General features: G+C 38.5%; 1 protein-coding gene across 1 annotated transcript in view; it reads left to right on the plus strand.

Annotated features, from left to right (window-relative positions):
• The window catches only part of LOC148956556 (GPI-anchor transamidase component PIGS-like), a 105989-nt gene that overhangs the window by 68946 nt on the left and 20658 nt on the right, over nt 1-16385 (plus strand). Inside the window, exons 6-7 of the mRNA XM_089091206.1 lie at nt 5663-5901; nt 14741-14860. Coding sequence (XP_088947332.1) covers nt 5663-5901; nt 14741-14860 — 359 coding nt within the window. The remainder of the gene's footprint in view (nt 1-5662; nt 5902-14740; nt 14861-16385) is intronic.

Raw genomic sequence — 16385 nt, forward strand, 5'->3', positions numbered from 1 at the left:
TATTTTCCAAAAACCAAGTATCAAGTTTTGTGGGGATTTGCTTGCGTCAAAAATAGATATGAGAGACTAAAATAATATAACAAGTGTCTCTGTGGTACAATTGTCGCTGTTCCTGACTGTTAGGCGGAAGATCCGGGTTCGATTCCCTGTCAGAGAAAATTTTTTATATACTGAATTTAAAGTTTAAAAAAGAAGTTTCTTTTTTAAATCCAATCTAGTAAATCCTTCGGCTCAACAGGCGTCTCCAGAAGAATATCACAGTCGTCCTTCAGGTTACAGGTAAGTCTCCACTGCTTTGATAACATGCCGTATACCCACATGCTCGAAGAAAATTTGAAAAAAGAAAATCTTACTGTGCATTTGATTTGAGTATTCAGGAATTAAAAGCCTTAACACAAGAATCTTCAAAAGCGGGGGGTTTGGGAGGCGGCAGCCCCCCATCTTCAACTCCTGAAAATATCAGCTAACAGTTAGTCAAGCAATAATAAGTAATAAACTGTACAAAACGTGCAGAAATCATTTGAAAAAAAACTACGTTTTCTAAAGAGTTAAACAGGTTGAGTCACATGTTCGATCCTTAAAACGTACAGGGATTAGAAGGTACAGTTGGGGGGCTGCCGCCCCCCAAACCCCCGCTTCCGTATCTGAAAGGGGCTGTACCCTCCTCAACGCCTCGCTCTTTACTCTAAAGTTTGACTTTCTCACAACTCTTTTTTTATAAACAATAAAAACTTTAGCGTAAAGAGCGAGGCGTTGGGGAGGGCACAGCCCCTTTCATATACGGAAGCGGGGGTTGGGGGGCGGCAGCCCCCAACTACACCTTCTAATCCCTCTACGTTTTAAGGTTCGAACTTGTGACTCAGCCTCTTTAACTCTTTAGAAAACGTAAATTTTTTCAAATAATTTTATAGTAAAGAGTGATGTGGGTACAAAGTATTATTTTCTTATTATTTTTTTTAGACCAGGGCACTTCGTATCGAAGGAGTTGTCGTAGAAACTTTGAAAACGGCTCATTAGATTGAAAATAGAAAGGGCTAGTGTCCTTTTTGAAGTTGAAAGTGATTGGAGGGCAACTAATCCCCCTCCCGTGCCCACTATCCCATTTGCCCATTATGTTTAAAAACTAAATGTTGCCTTAAGATCAAACCAAAATGCACTGTATTAATGCTAATTCCCAATAAGGCATCTCAGCAGTATCCCAAGAACGACCGAGGGTATTATCTTCGAAACTTTGGGGCTATTTCTGCTCTTAAAACTTAACCAAGTCAAAATAACGTAAGTGTATCCAAGCTATCAAAGAAAGTAAACAGATTTTTAAGCGAATGGTATCAATTTTTCTATTTCAGGTCAACTAGAGGAGGTATGAAACTAAATTAATCACCACTATTTGGGTCCAGATTTTTGAAAGGGCGTATATTATCAAAAATTGCTGAAAAATTTTCTCCAGCATACAAATAGCAGGCCAAACTATAAAGTCTTAAAAAAACGAAAAAATTTAAACTATTGTTTTCTTTTTCCCTGAAAAGACTATCTCAATCTAAAACGAACAGAAATTAATTAAAAAAAAAAACTTTTTCCGCAAAATAAGTTTTTCAAAGAAAAGTAAAGAACTCCATCAATGAAACCCAAAACGAACAGAAATTACAATAAATAACCGAGTCAATCTCAAAGCCAGCAGAAATTAACATCAGTTAGGCTCAAAACCCCTATGTCTTCCCAAGGCCAGAACATAATGTTCACTTTACTGAAAAAAATACATATGAATGTCCATTGTCAGTTTAATATACATATACTGATATTTAGTAATCAAAATGTTAACGTTAATTTATTCATTAAATTTATAAAAGTAAAAATATTTATATTTTTTTCAGTAAAGTGCAAATTATGTTCTGGCCTTGGGAAGGCATAGGGGTTTTGAGCCCTACTCATGTTAATTTCTGCTCGTTTTGAGTTGTATTACTCGTTAATTATTAGTAATAACAGTAGTAGCAGCACTATTAATAGCAGTAGTAGCAGGTATATTTTGCCTTTTGGTCAACTGAACATCCCACTCATGATGCCCCTGAAGTTTCCTCTGGATATGATAAGCTGTTCAAAAAATATTGCTGATACGCCCGTATCAGCAAGCTGTATACACATAGTATTTTTTCTATTTAGTTCAACTTTCCCCTCAGCGTTTCCTCTGATACTTTTTTTTTCAATATCCTCATCCATAGTAGTACTCGCTACAGAAGTAGTATTTCTAGTGATATTAGTGGTAATAGTACTTGTGGTAGTAGTAGAAGCAGCAGTAGTTGTAGTAGTAGTAGCGTGCAAATATTGCCTTTTTGGTCAATTGATAATCTCCCTTATCGTTTCCTGAAAATCCCACATTGATATACTCTGTCATTACTTATTTACATCCTTTTGACAACCCATAAACGCATAACATATTATGATTTAGTTCAACATTCTCCTCAACATTCACAGAAAGACTTATCTTAATGCTGTTTTTTGGGAAAGTAGTGCCGTATTTTGGGAAAGTAGAAGTCAAACATGCATACCTTTACACCCATTCCATAAAAACCTTATGTGCCCCAAGGGCATAACTTGAAGCCCTTGCCCCATGGCACTGGGAGAGTTGTGCTAACCCTGGAGGCATTGTTATATGTTCTTTGGACTATTTTGATCAAAATTGCTATCGCATAATTTCAATCAAATGCGTTGGGTGAAAACAGGGGTAGTTGGGGGGAGGGGCTAGTTGACCTACATCACTATTGGCTCCTAAAGGGGAACTAGAACTTTCAATTTCAAAAAAATTAGCCCCCTCTAAAGTTTATACAACCATCCCTTCCATAAAAACCTTAAATGCCCTTGGGGTATAACTTAAAACCCTCGACCTCAGGCTCTTGTAGTTTGTAACTACCCAAAAAGCCTTGTTATATGATCTTTGGACTATTTTGAATAAGAGGACTGTCTCATAATTTTTATTGGATACATCTCGGGAAAACACGACGTGTTTGTGTGTGTGTGGCGGGGGGGGGGGGGTAGCTGCGCTCTGATCACTTTTACTCTTAAAAAGAACACTAGAACTTCTGATTACCAATCCAATGAGTCCCCTCCAAAGCATATTCAACCATACCTTCTATAAGAACCTTATATGTCCCCAGGGCATAACTTACAACCCTAGCCCTGAGAGCTGTAGGGGGGGGGGGGGTGTCTTCCTTACAGACATAGTTTCCAGTCCCTTCAACTACGATGACCAAAAATAGTTATCTCTAAATTTTGACAGGAGATGTTAAGGAAAATGATAAGTGTGGAAGGGGGTGGGTTGCTCTCAAATCATTTTGACTCTTAAAAAGGGCACTATAACTTCCAATTTCAAATCAAATGAGATCCATCTGACGTTTATACGACCACCCATTCTATAAAAACCTTATATGCCCCCAGGTCACGACTTACAACCCTATCCCCGGAGCCCTGGGGGGTTTTGTGAACCCTATAGGCATTTTTATATGTTCTTTGGACTATTTTGGGCAAAATCACTATCTCACAATTTTAATCAGATTCGTTTGGTGAAGAGAGGTACTCGGAGGGGGGCTGCCCTTCATCACTTTTGGCTCTTAAAAGGAAATTAGAACTTCCAATTTTCAACCAAATGTGCCTCCTCTAAAGTTTATACAACCATCCCTTTCATAAAAACCTTAAATGCCCCGGAACATAATTTACAACCCTCATCCCCAGGCTCTTGGGGTTTATTTCAACCCCAAAAGCCTTGTTATGCGATAATGGAATATTTTGAATAAAATGGCTATCTCAAAATACTATTAGGTGCGTTCCGAGACAATACGACGTGTGTGTGTGTGGAAGGGGGGTAGCTGTCCTCCGATCAATTTGACTCTTCTGATTAACAATCCAATGAGCTCCCTCCGATGTTTATACGACTACGCCTACTATAAAAACCTTAGATGCCCCCAGACCATAACTTACAGCCCTTGCCCTGAGGGCTGAGGGAAGGGGGTGGGGGGAGGTTGTCATTCTCAAATACATAATTTCCGAAACCTTTCAACTACGTTGAACAAAATGGTTGTATCAAAATTGTGATTGGAAGTGTTTAGGGAAATGATGGACGTACGTGGGGGACATTTGCCATCCGATGACTTTGGACTAATTAAAATGGCACTATTCCTCTCAATTTCCAATTGAATAAGCCTTTTTTTAAGTTTCTACAATAACGCTTTATATAAAAACCTTATATGCCCCAAGGGCATAACTTACAACCCTTGCCCTGAGGAATGTGGGGGGGGGGGTTCAACCTTTGAGACATAATTCCCGGACCTTTCAACTACGTTGAACGAAATGGCTATATCAAAATTTCGATTGGAAATGTTTGAAGCTGTGGCCGTGGGGGGGGGGGGGAATGCCCTTCGATCACTTTTGACTATTAAAAATAGCACTAGCCCTCTCAGTTTCTAATTGAAAAAGCCCTTTTTGAAGTTTCTATGACAACGCTTTCTGTAAAAATCCTTATATGCCCTCAGGGTATAACTTAGAGCCGTTGCTCTGCGGGCTGTGGGGGGGGGTCGTCACCCTCAAAGACATAATTTTTTGACCTTTCAACTATGTTGAACAAAATGGCTATATCAAAATTTCGATCGGAAGTGTTTGAGGAAATGACGGCCGTGGGGGGGGGATTTTCCCTCTGGTCACTTTGGGCTATTAAAAAGAGGACTATCCCTCCCAATTTCCAATTGAATGAGTCCTTTTTGAAGTTTTTACGACAACGCTTTAAAAAAAAAAATTATATGCCCTCCGGGCATAACTTACAACTGTTGCCCTGCGGGCTGTGGGGGGGGGGGGTGCCATCCATAAAGACTTAATTTCTGGACCTTTCAACTACATTGAACAAAATGTGTATCTCAAAATTTTGATTGGATGTGTTTGGGGAAATTGTGGGCGTGGGTGGGGGGATAGTATCCCTCCGATCACTTTCGACTATCAAAACGGGCACTAGCCCTTTCAACTTCTAATCGAATGAGTCTTTCTCGAAGTTTCTACGACAACTCCTTCAATACGAAGTGCCCTGGTCTAAAACAGACCCAAAATAAATAAATAATACATTGCGCCAACATCGTTCTTTACTTAGGCAGCGCTATTGCGCTGCCTATGATGTGCAGAATAATCATAGTTTGCGCAATAGCGCTGCCTAAGTAAAGAGCGATGTTGGCACAGCGCTAATGTGCTGATTATGATATGCACAATAAATATAGTTAACACGTTTTGAATGCAATTCCATTATGCTCTAACCCCCTCCTCCCCCCCCCCTCTAATGTGCAAATATATAACCCAAATTGTATATTTCCAATGCATTTTGCCATGCGTCACTCTTGTTTCAACTCGTAATTCTGTAAATTGAATCAACGCTGAAGAAATCAAGAAACGGAAAAACATAAGGAAATATGTAATTTGGGCTGTATATTTGTAAATTAAGGGAGATGTGGTTAAGTTAGTGGAATCGCTGTCAAAACATGTTAATTACAATTTTTCTGCGTATTATAAGGTAAGAAATGTTTTCTTAACCTGTTTCCTTCTCAAGGGTCCCGGTTTTAGGCTTATACCAACTGGTGCCTCATAGAGTCTATCTGGTGAGTAATAGCTTACTTATTAAATTGTCTAATTCAAGGAGAGCAAGTGCTACCTGGGCCTACAGCAAACTTAGTTCTGCTCGTTCCCCCTGCTAGATATCACCCTTTGCACCTGAAAAACAAAGAAAACAGTGATTCTTTTATCGTTCATCGCTGGGGAGGCATTCTATTTTATAATCCTCCGAAAGACAGTAATGGTACCCATTGGATCGACATGCAACCTATTATGGAAACTTTTATTGGACAGCTAAGACTACTTATTGGGCTGGACGTAAAGGTAAGTCAAAGGAAGAAACATTTGAAAGAACGTATTGACATCTTGACTGACGAATTCAGACGCTTCTAACTGGACTTATTAGGAGTTTCAGAAACTCACATCCAAGGGGTAGGAAACATAGCCAGACGGCATAATATTAAAATATCGCACTGGTGTGTTAATAAATTGAGAGGGATAGTCAATCTGGACTTGTTGCAGTTAAAGATAGGAACGGGGCTACAATTAGTGTAAAGGAAAAAGTTAATGAGCGACGGGCTGAATCTTTTGAAAATACTTTAAATCGTGAGAGAGTTACAGGAAAAGAGATAGAAACGAATAAAAATGTTTGTGACACTTTTGATGTGAAGGAAGATTTATTTTGTTAGGAACAGTTAGTGACAGTACTTAAAGGACAAAAAAATAATAAGGTCCCAGTTGTTGATAGTGCAGTAAATGAGTTTCTTAAATATGATGTTTATGAAATTAAAGATTAATTCACTCAAGATTGTGAATATCATTTTTGAAAGAGGGGAAGTTCCTAGAGATTTTACAAAAAAAATCCAATTAAACCCCTCTATAAGAAAGGGAATAACAGTGAGTGTGGTAATTAAAGAGGCATTAGTTTAGTTTCTGTAGGAAGGAAATTACTTAGTTTGATGATACGTTTTAGACTTGAAGATAAGGTAAGATTTATTGCTGAAAAATGGCTATCACAAGCCCAAAAGGGCCGAATTCGCACTTTAGCGTCAAATACAGCGAAGAAAGAACAACAAAAACAAACAATCAAACAACAACAGAAAATTATAAAAGGATCAATGTCAAATACGTAAAAACGTTAAAAACAAAGTAAAAAGTAAACTCATAAAATTAGAAGGCCAATGTCAAGTCAGCAAAAATGCCCCCCCCCCAAAAAAAAAAAACTCTTAAAATTAAAAAGGGGATAAAGTATAATTAAAACAAAAAAATAAGTTTGTTGGTGACTAAAAAACATAAATATAAAACCTCCAAATTTGCAAAATAGGCATTAAAATTAATAACTATGAGGTAAAGAGTGAGTGAGGGGGGGGGGAGGCAGCGGAAATTCAGTGGTTGAAAATTTCAACTATGTAAGGGAGAAAAGGTCGTCTATATCTTTCAGTGCAAACTCGCATTGGGGTAAGAAGGGGGATTGTGTTGACACTGAATGCGGGAGGCGGGGTCAAAGGGGTGAATATTGACCGGGGAAAAGGGGATTTGTTCAAGGGTTATGAAGGGCATTGCTAACAAAATGCAAGGTAATTTTTGGTCTCCTTTCCTTAAGGGTGACAAGGTTAGCTCTCCTAAGAAGGGAAATATAAGGTACTTTACCCTCATTGAAGATAATTCTTAGGCACCTTTTTTGTACTGCTTCTATTCTGTCCGACAATTCAATGGAAATGCCAGAATGCCAAACAGGACAGGCGTACTCAAGGGTTGGGCGTACAAATGACAGGAAAATCCTTAAACAGTGCGATTTAGGGCATTTAAAATTTGTTAAGGAGTTTAAGGAGGGAAAATGCGGCATTTGCACGTTTTAAGATGTCATTAATATGAGAATTCCATTTTAAGTCACTGGAGATGGTAACATCCAGCAATTTCATGGTTATTACGGACTTTTCAGGGGGGGATTGCACAGGAGAAAGAAGGAGGAGTCTAAGGGAAATTAATAGTAAGAACAGTTGACTTGAAAGGGTTCACTTTCATATCATCAGTAAGAGCTTTGGCTGATATGGATTCCAAGATGTACATTGGGTTGCTTTTGGAATTTTTGGAACATGTCTCTAAGACAGTTAGATCATCAACGAATTTCCATCTAGCCGGGAAATAAACATCAAGGCTATATTTACTTGCAGGAAGCGAATCAGGACATATGCTTTTCATGTAGTGTACGGCAACATCCATTGGGAGGGGAGTAAAAAACACCGCCAGGTATTTCACGATTTACATTCTATTAGAGAGAAAGGATACAATTTCTCCGGTCGAATATAGGCCAACTTCGAATTAATTAGACAGCTTTCTTAATAGTACATTGTGGTTGATTAAATCAAAAGCTTTTTGCAAGTCAACAGCGATAACATTGAGCCAGGTATTGGGTTTTCGAGTGTTTAGCATATTGTGTCCATAAGGTGAATAAGATAGTGGGTAGTAGATGTAGAGCGTAGGTTTCCGAATTGTCTTTGGTCAACATTTGGGATTATTTTTATTTTCAACCACTCATCTAAAAAGCTTTCATATAACTTCGAAAAAACTGGAGTAAGAGTAATGGGACGGACACCATTAAAATCTTGATTATTACCTTTCTTTTTTACGGGAGTAATAAAACCTAATTTCCAACAATTTGGAAATTTACCAGTAGAGGTAATTTCATTAAAAAGTAAGGACAAAGGCTCTGAAAGATTGTCGGCAAAGGCTTTAATTAGTACAATCGGAATGTCTAATGGACATGTACTAAACTTTTTAATGTTCTTTATTTTTGCCTCCACACCCGAAGGCGAAATAACGGAAAAATTGAGATAGCACAAATCATAAGGAGTGTCAAAAGAAAGGGAAGGGAGGCTCTGAACTATAGAAGTAAAAAGCCTGTTCAGATCATTGGCTGTAACTGAAGGGTCTTCTTGGAAATGGAAGTCTATATTATTATATGTTTTCCCACAAATTTTCTTTGTTCTATTATACCATTGTTTTGGCTTTGTAGAAAATAAATCCTGGACTTTGCATTTGTAATATAAAGAAGCAGATTTACGTATTTCTTTTTTTATAATGTTATGTAGTGAGTTCGCTTCGGATGTTTTACCACTCTTTAGTAGATTCAATTTAATTCTAATTAGTTTTTTCAATTGGCTAGTAATGTATGGTTTGTCATTAGAACATGTTTTTACTTTTTTCACAGGGAAGGAATTTATGTGTTTTGTTTTAATCAGATTTTGGAATTCGGAGACTTTAAAATTAATGTCATTTTTTCCTTTGAGGGCCAGCCAGTTTTCATTGGTAATCCAAGATCCAAATTTGTAAAGGCCATCATTGGAAATTGGGCGATAAGAGAACTCAGTAACAGAAAAAGTATGATTAAAGCTATTGAGAGGCTTCGTTAATAAACAAAAATGGTAACTTCCTCCTAACAGGGACAAGGGGACAGGAGGGGTATAGAAAGCCTGCATATTGGTATAAATCAAATCAAGGGTTGAATTTCCTTTTGTTGTTGGTATTTTTACTATTTGTTTTAAGTTTAGGGAACTACAAAGGGGATTTAACTTTAGATCATTAGCATCACCTACTAAGAAAATACCGGCGTTCGGGAATTTGCATAGGACGAAGTCGGCACTACTATGCAGTTGTTGGTAGAATCGCTGTCTTTGCGCAGCGCTTTGATTTGGAGAATAATAGAAGCAGCAAAACACAATCAAATTAAAGGGGCGTGGTAAAACTTTGGGGCTTACATTTGCCAAAACGAGTTCATCGTAATCTGGAGGGTTTGGAGTATGAATCAATTTGGGAAAACGATAATTACTTACGAATAATAATATTTCACCTCCCTTTTTACCTAGGGGGTGGTCATGAGGACGAAGTTTTATGAATTGGGAGTGGTTATTAATTTTCAATAAATCAGGGTTCTGTGCTTGGACCTCTATTACGGCAATTACATCAATTTTGTGTACTTGACAGAGGGCTAGCTCGATCAATTTGTTGAAATTCGGGCTTTCGGCGTTCGTAACAAGCAACTTCGGGAAAGTAAAACGGTTACTAAAGAGGGCAGATTTTTGTTTGTTAATTGTAGGAGGCAGTGGGGGGTGGGAGGACCGTGGATCTGGGAGAGGAGAGGCATCTTTTTCGGGATGAAGGCTGGGATTCGTTTGAGAAGCAGGATTAAAAGGCTGGGTTGCACCCGGCTTGAGAGACAAGGAGGACAGCGGACAAATTATGGGGATATTATTAAGTAGGGATTTGGGGGGACATAAGTTAGAACTAAAACACAGGTTTACACTAGAGTCACGTAATTCGATGCTTCCATAACCTGAATGGATGGAAGTAGGGTCTTCTTTGTGGTGATAGAGTACGGTGGGGGTTTTAAATTCCCCGGAATAAGCTGGTGGTGGTGCTTCAATGGACACTTGTGTGTTACATGACAGGCTTGGTGACTCGTCTTTTGACAGATTTTAATTGGCACCTTTGGAGGGGGTAGAATTTGTTTTCGGTGAGTTTAACTGCTTACAGCATCTCACTAACATTTGACGCTAAAGTGAGAAGTCTTGATGTAAATCGTTTTTTGACAGGTCCAAACAGATAAGAGACGGACCTGGAGAGGATGATGACCGTGGGTTTAATTTTTTTTTGCACTATTAAAGGGCTTTATAAAATATTTGTATCCATATTTCAAGTAAATTCGGATACATTCGCCGAAGTAACGCCTACTTCTCAAACTTATTTACACCCCGAAAAGCACGAATCTGCATCAAGGACCACTATATTAATACTTTAAATAGTAATTCTTGAACAATTGAAGATTTTTACACGACTCTTCCTTCGTGCAAATCCCTCTCCAGGTATATTTGCATATACCTTTATTAGTATTAACTTGTTTCCTGGATAGTTCATCACTAGTATTGAACACACACCTAGTTTTACATGCATAATTAGGGTCAATTTCAGAATGAACTTGACCTTGAACACTTGTGCCTGAGAGGGGATTAAAACCAAGACAGTTTAATCCTTTAAACCCATAAACTTGTCTTTATATGTTAGTTGAATCAGAAATCACTAGATTAGTGTCGATAATTTTGTCGTTGACCTTGTCTTCTGTTAAATTTTGATTTTTGATGATGTTATCAGGAGCGACATTAGCATCAATAAGTCTTGTTTTGATATTGGTTTTAACAGAAATTGGGGATATCTCCTTTTCCTGGATTGGAAAGGGTTAGGGTGGACATTTCCATAATAACATTTTCAAATTCACTCATCAATAATAATAACCGCTGCATTGGAGGGAGGAGGTATCTTGTTTTAGGTGCAGCAGGGACGTTGTTTAACAAGTTGGACTGGCAGGAAGCAAAGGTCTTGAATTCTGTAGCCTGGTCAGGGGTTTGGCAACTGAAATCAGTTGATTTTGAAACGAAATTGGTTTGGCAGGACACATCGGACGTGGTTGAGGGGGGACTGTCCTGGGGCATGGAACTGGTTTGGCAAGGAATTGATTTGAGAGACAAAAAGGGTGATGACCTCACTTCCTTCAAAATGTTGACTAGGTCACTTCCCGATGGGTGACGTGGAGGTGTTATAAGGATAGACGGGATCTGGGTGGAACAACGCAAAGAGTCATCAAAGGGTACTACCTTGTCATTAGTATCTTCTTTTGTAGTACAATCCAGTCAAAGCCAATGTTTTGGCCACTTAGAACTTTCTATACCAGAGCTATATTCATGGATGTAAAAGTCACTGCTACTGCAATAAATAGAGTTAACAGCAACTCTTAATCTGCGTTCCTGGCATACTCTATTTGCCATTTTTTGAACCGGAATAGGTTTTGATATATTATCGCTGATTAAAGATGAGTTAGCTAGGGTCACTGAATTAATTCATGTTCAAAGCTCTTAATTAATTCTGTCCAAAGTGAGTGAATCCAGAAAGGTGTTTCCACTCTGAAGACTAAATGAAGACAGAAGACTAAATGAAGACTGCTGTTGATAAAAGTTTTAGGAGAAGAAAAGTGGGGTTTTAGGAAGGGCAGAGGATGCGTCGACCAAATTTTTACTCTTAGATTGATAAATGAGTAGTGCCTCAGTCATCAAACCTCTTTAGTCCTCAGTCTTATAGATTATGAACCAACGTTTGATTCAGATGAGAGAAGAACTTTAGAGAAATTGCTATTCTTGTTTGGTATACCAGGTAGTTATGTTAAAGTAATCCAGTGCTACGTACGAGAAGAACATTAGTGCGGTTAAGTTGTAAATGAGGTTAGTAGCTGGTTTCGTATTAAATCAGAAGTTAAGTAGGGTTGTATCCTATCCCCATTTAAATGGCTCATTTTGATGGTCTTTATTCTAAGGAGCACAGCATAGGCAATGGGAGAACACGGAATCAAGTGGGGAAAGAAAATTCTCCTAGAGTTAGATTATGCTAATGATTTAAGCATCCTAGATAAAAATGTTAGCGACATTAATGAACTTTTAGAAGTTTTGCGAGTTCAGGGTGCAAGAACAGGTTTGAAAATCAATGTTAAGAAAATTAGGTTGCTAAGACTAGGAGTAAGGAAAGGCGAAGAGGTTATAGTGGGTAACGAGAAGATCTAACAAGTGGGCAGCTTCGCTTACCTCTGTAGTAATATTAGTAAAGACGGTGGGTGCAGTGAAGATATTAAAAGTAGAATAGCCAAGACCCAAGGTTTTTTTTTCACAATCAAAAAAGATTTTGGAAGAATAGGAAGATAAGTGTGTGCACCAAGATTAGAATATGGGAAGCTGCAGTGATGAAAGTTGTCACGTATGGTTCTGGACCGTGGGCACTCCGAAGAACGGAAGAGGATTTGCTAGATGTTTTCTAGATAAATTATCTACGGAACGTTTTGGGTACCCGACTGACTGGCCGTATCTCAAATAGTAAGCTGCGTGAAAAATGTGGATCAATCCCGCTTTCTAGGGCTATATTGTGAGAAAGGTTGAGATGGCTAGGACACGTTCTGCTGATGAAGGATGATAGATTGCCCAAGAGCTTCCTTGTCGGGTAATCATCTAGGGACAACCAAACAGCAGGACGCCCTGAATCGGGTGGGAGGATGCCATAAGGAAAGATTTAAGGGAAATAAGAACTCCTTCAGAGGGTGTAAAGAGGGAGGCTTTGAGTAGGTTGGGATGGAGGAGGAGCGTGCATAGCTGTGTCGGTCTCAGGTGACTTGGTGCTGTAATGAGTTGTTTGTAGTAGGAGTAGTATTTACAAGAAGTTGAGAATCAACATATCGAGATGATGAAAACAAATATTCTGCATACACTTTTATAAAACATAAGACAGAAAAATTGAGAATATATATTAGTTTGAGCCAGGTAATTGGATACGAGGCTTTTTCACTTCTTAGAACTCTTAACTTTAAACAAAAATTTAAAGTTAAGTTTAGCAAAAAACTAATTTTTGGCTGTTAAATTTAATTAGTCATTCGATTATAATGCTTTATTGTTAGTTGATAGTTATTTATGAAACTGTAACTCATCAGGGATGGCCCCAGTCAGTTATAAGATGGTTGCCAACTCTTAAAAAAAACTTTTTTGAATGCTGACCAAAAGTCTGCGTTGCGCAGGTATCGATCTCCTGACTGGCTGTCTTCGGTCTGGAGTGCAATTCGTGGTTGGGGGCGGATCATCCGACACTTCCAGTGTTTTCCTTCCCTCCAGATTTCTCCAGATACCCATTTAGAGCTGGGTCGACTCTGGCTGAGCATACAGGGTCACACCATTGACCCCCGTTCCAAACCAAATCACCAGCGACACCTCGAACTCCTGACCTCAGGATTTCAAGTTCGTAGTGCTAACCACTCTGGTTGCCAGCCCTTGTTGAAAATTACCTACACCTTTGCCGAGTCTGAAGTAATGAGACCCCTTAGTTCAGTTGCTGCCATGGAAGAAACAGGTTTTTCCATAGGCTTACCGTAATATATACATCAGAATCGCACATGCGCGAAGGCGGAGTAGGAATATAATGTGGTTTTAAGTGTGTTTCACTTTTTTATAACAGAGAGTATAGCCTTTGTCGATACTGTGTATTCTGTCTACTGTGAAGCCAGGTGAAATCTAGAAAATGTTAAAAGGTCATATAATAATAAATAAAAAAATTACCGTCTATCACCTAGAATAATTGTTTGCTGCACATTTTTGTTTCAGATGGTCGTATCTTCAGAACGTGTATTCAGAATGTTTTCCTTGTACCTCATGAAAACTTTTTAATTTTTTCTCAACTTCGCCGTTATTCATCAGTTTCCTTGCTCATACTATGTATTGGTTTCAAAATTGATATATAGTGAGGCTTGAAATTATTTTATTTCCTTTGAAATTTGAAAGGAAAGCCACAAAAAATACACGAAACCATTGAAAATTTTCTGAGCTGGCAAAAAGCCTCCAAATACTGTCTATAAAAAAATAATCAAACTAACTAAAAAATACAAGACCAATAGATGGATCTCATCAAGTTATGCTGTTATTCTGTTACAACACAAACCCTGATTGTGATGGAGTAGAAAATGGTAGCATTTGATATATGGTCTCTTCTTTTATATCAATAACATAGTCTTAAACAGAATATCAAGAAGCTGCTTCGACTGCCTTTTTTTACTAAGGAAATTATTAAATGCTTATAAGGGCTACTGTGTTGCTTCATAGAACAGTCATTGATTAAAATTGTTATTAGCTGACTTAAGCACATAACTAAAGCCTGTAGGGCTTATGAGCATCTTGCTTTACAAATCTTTACATTAAGTAAAGATTTTCTGTTTCTGTCTATAATAATAAAACTGAATTTTAACGCTAGCTTTGTTTCCTAGCTTGGATTCAGCCCCATGTTTCAAACTTAGTATGAAAAAAGGTGTATGTATTCAGATCTTGGCTAATATTCCGCCATGCATTTGAAAATCTGTGCCTCGCAAATTTGGACATGAATCCTGCTACAAAGAAACTGAGGCACCTGTCTTCTGACGAAAAACTGTGGGAAAAAGAAGTTGTCAGAATTCCATGGCTGAATATGATTCAAATTTCGTTACAATCCCCTTATGCTGTTTTCATAACCATTTCTTGTGGTGTGTGCTCCTTCATGTACAGTTTTTTTGTTGTTGTTGTAATTTAATAATAATCGTTCTTTGTGTTTTCAGCTACCGAAGGATGTTGCTAGAATTTCCTTGAATGAGAAGGCCATAGCTGATTGGGAAGTGGATTATTTACTTCGTTTAAAAACAATTGAAAACATTGCCTACTCTACCAAAGCTATTAAGGTTTGGCTTGTCTTATCTCTCGTTTAAAAAAAGTAAAGTGTTCCACTATTAAACATTTGTACTTTGTGCCTAATTGATTTAAAACTGAATACGCTGTTTAATTTCAGCTCTTTTTTTTTTTTTTGCTATTCATCTATCAGCCTTTAAAAAGATACTTTATTTCTTATAGTGACCATTTCCTTACCTTACCTTAGACCTTAGTTCCTCCTGAGCCATTGGTGGCGCATAGGGCGTCGACGAAGCCTCTCCACTCGTCCCGAAGCAATGCTGCAGCGATGACATATTCCCATTCAGGTATTAACGAGGTCTCAGCCGTCCTCAGATCTCGATCAAAAGTTGGCCGTAAAGTGTGCTTTGGACAACCTCTTCTTTTTCTGCTGTCTGGTTTCCAGTCGGACGCTGTCCAAGGAAGGCGTCCTTCTTTCTTACGGAGTACATGACCTACATATGGACACCTCCTCTTCCTCAGAACAGCAGTAATGAGAAGCTGTCCCGTTCTATTGCGGATTTCAAAGTTACTGACTCTCTGTTGCCAACTTATGTTTAAAATTCTCCTCATTCACATATTTTCAAATGCAAGAATTCTCTTTTCGAGCTGCTGATTCATTTTTCAGCACTCACTAGCGTAGAGAAGTATGGAGAGCACATTACTACTGAAGAGACGTAGCTTCAGTCGCAAGGAATATTTGCTGCTTCTCCAAATGGGCTTAAGTCTATTGAAAGCTCCAGTTGACTGAGCAATTCTGCGTTTTATCTTTCTCATTATTTCACCATCACAATCGATCCAGCTACCCAGGTATTTGAAGTCCTTCACCTGTTCTGTACTTGTATTCTTGTGCTGCAGAACAAGCGGTGAGCTTGTGATGGACATGCTCTTTGATCTGTCAACGTTTATTCTTAGCCTCACTTTTCCTGCATTTTCTGTAATTGCGTTAAGTAGCTGCTGCAACCACTGTTTAGACTCTTCTAGCAAGACCACGTCATCCGTGAAATACAAATCACATAGTTGCTTGCTGCTTACATTTACGCCATATCCAGAGTTTCGTCTTGATATGTAATCCATTATAATTACAAAAAGAAATGGGGAAAGTACGCATCCCTGACGCACACCAGACATTATCTTGAAAAATCTGGTTGTGCCATTCTCGGTCTTAACGCAGCACTCGGTCTCCTCGTACTGGGATATTATCATGATCACTAGTTTTTCTGGCACCCCATAATACTTAAGGACTCTCCACAAGCATTCTCGGTCAACTGAGTAAAACGCCTTTTCGACGTCAATAAATAGTAAATATAACTTATTGTTTCACTCTTTTGATTCCTCGACAAGCGTTCCCAATACAAATATCAAGTCAGAGCACGATCTGCCGGTTCTAAAACCGTGCTGCTCTTCTCGCAGATGTGTATCGACTGCCTTTCGTATCCGGTGCAATATAGTGGAAGCCGATAGTTTGCACGGTACTGGTAGAAGGTTGATGCCTCTCCAATTATCGCACACCATTGCGTCTCCCTTTTTGAAGATTTT

Source organism: Artemia sp. Qi Xiang Cuo, chromosome 1 (genome assembly GCF_049724085.1).
Source record: "Artemia sp. Qi Xiang Cuo chromosome 1, ASM4972408v1, whole genome shotgun sequence".
Lineage (NCBI taxonomy): Eukaryota > Metazoa > Arthropoda > Branchiopoda > Anostraca > Artemiidae > Artemia > Artemia sp. Qi Xiang Cuo.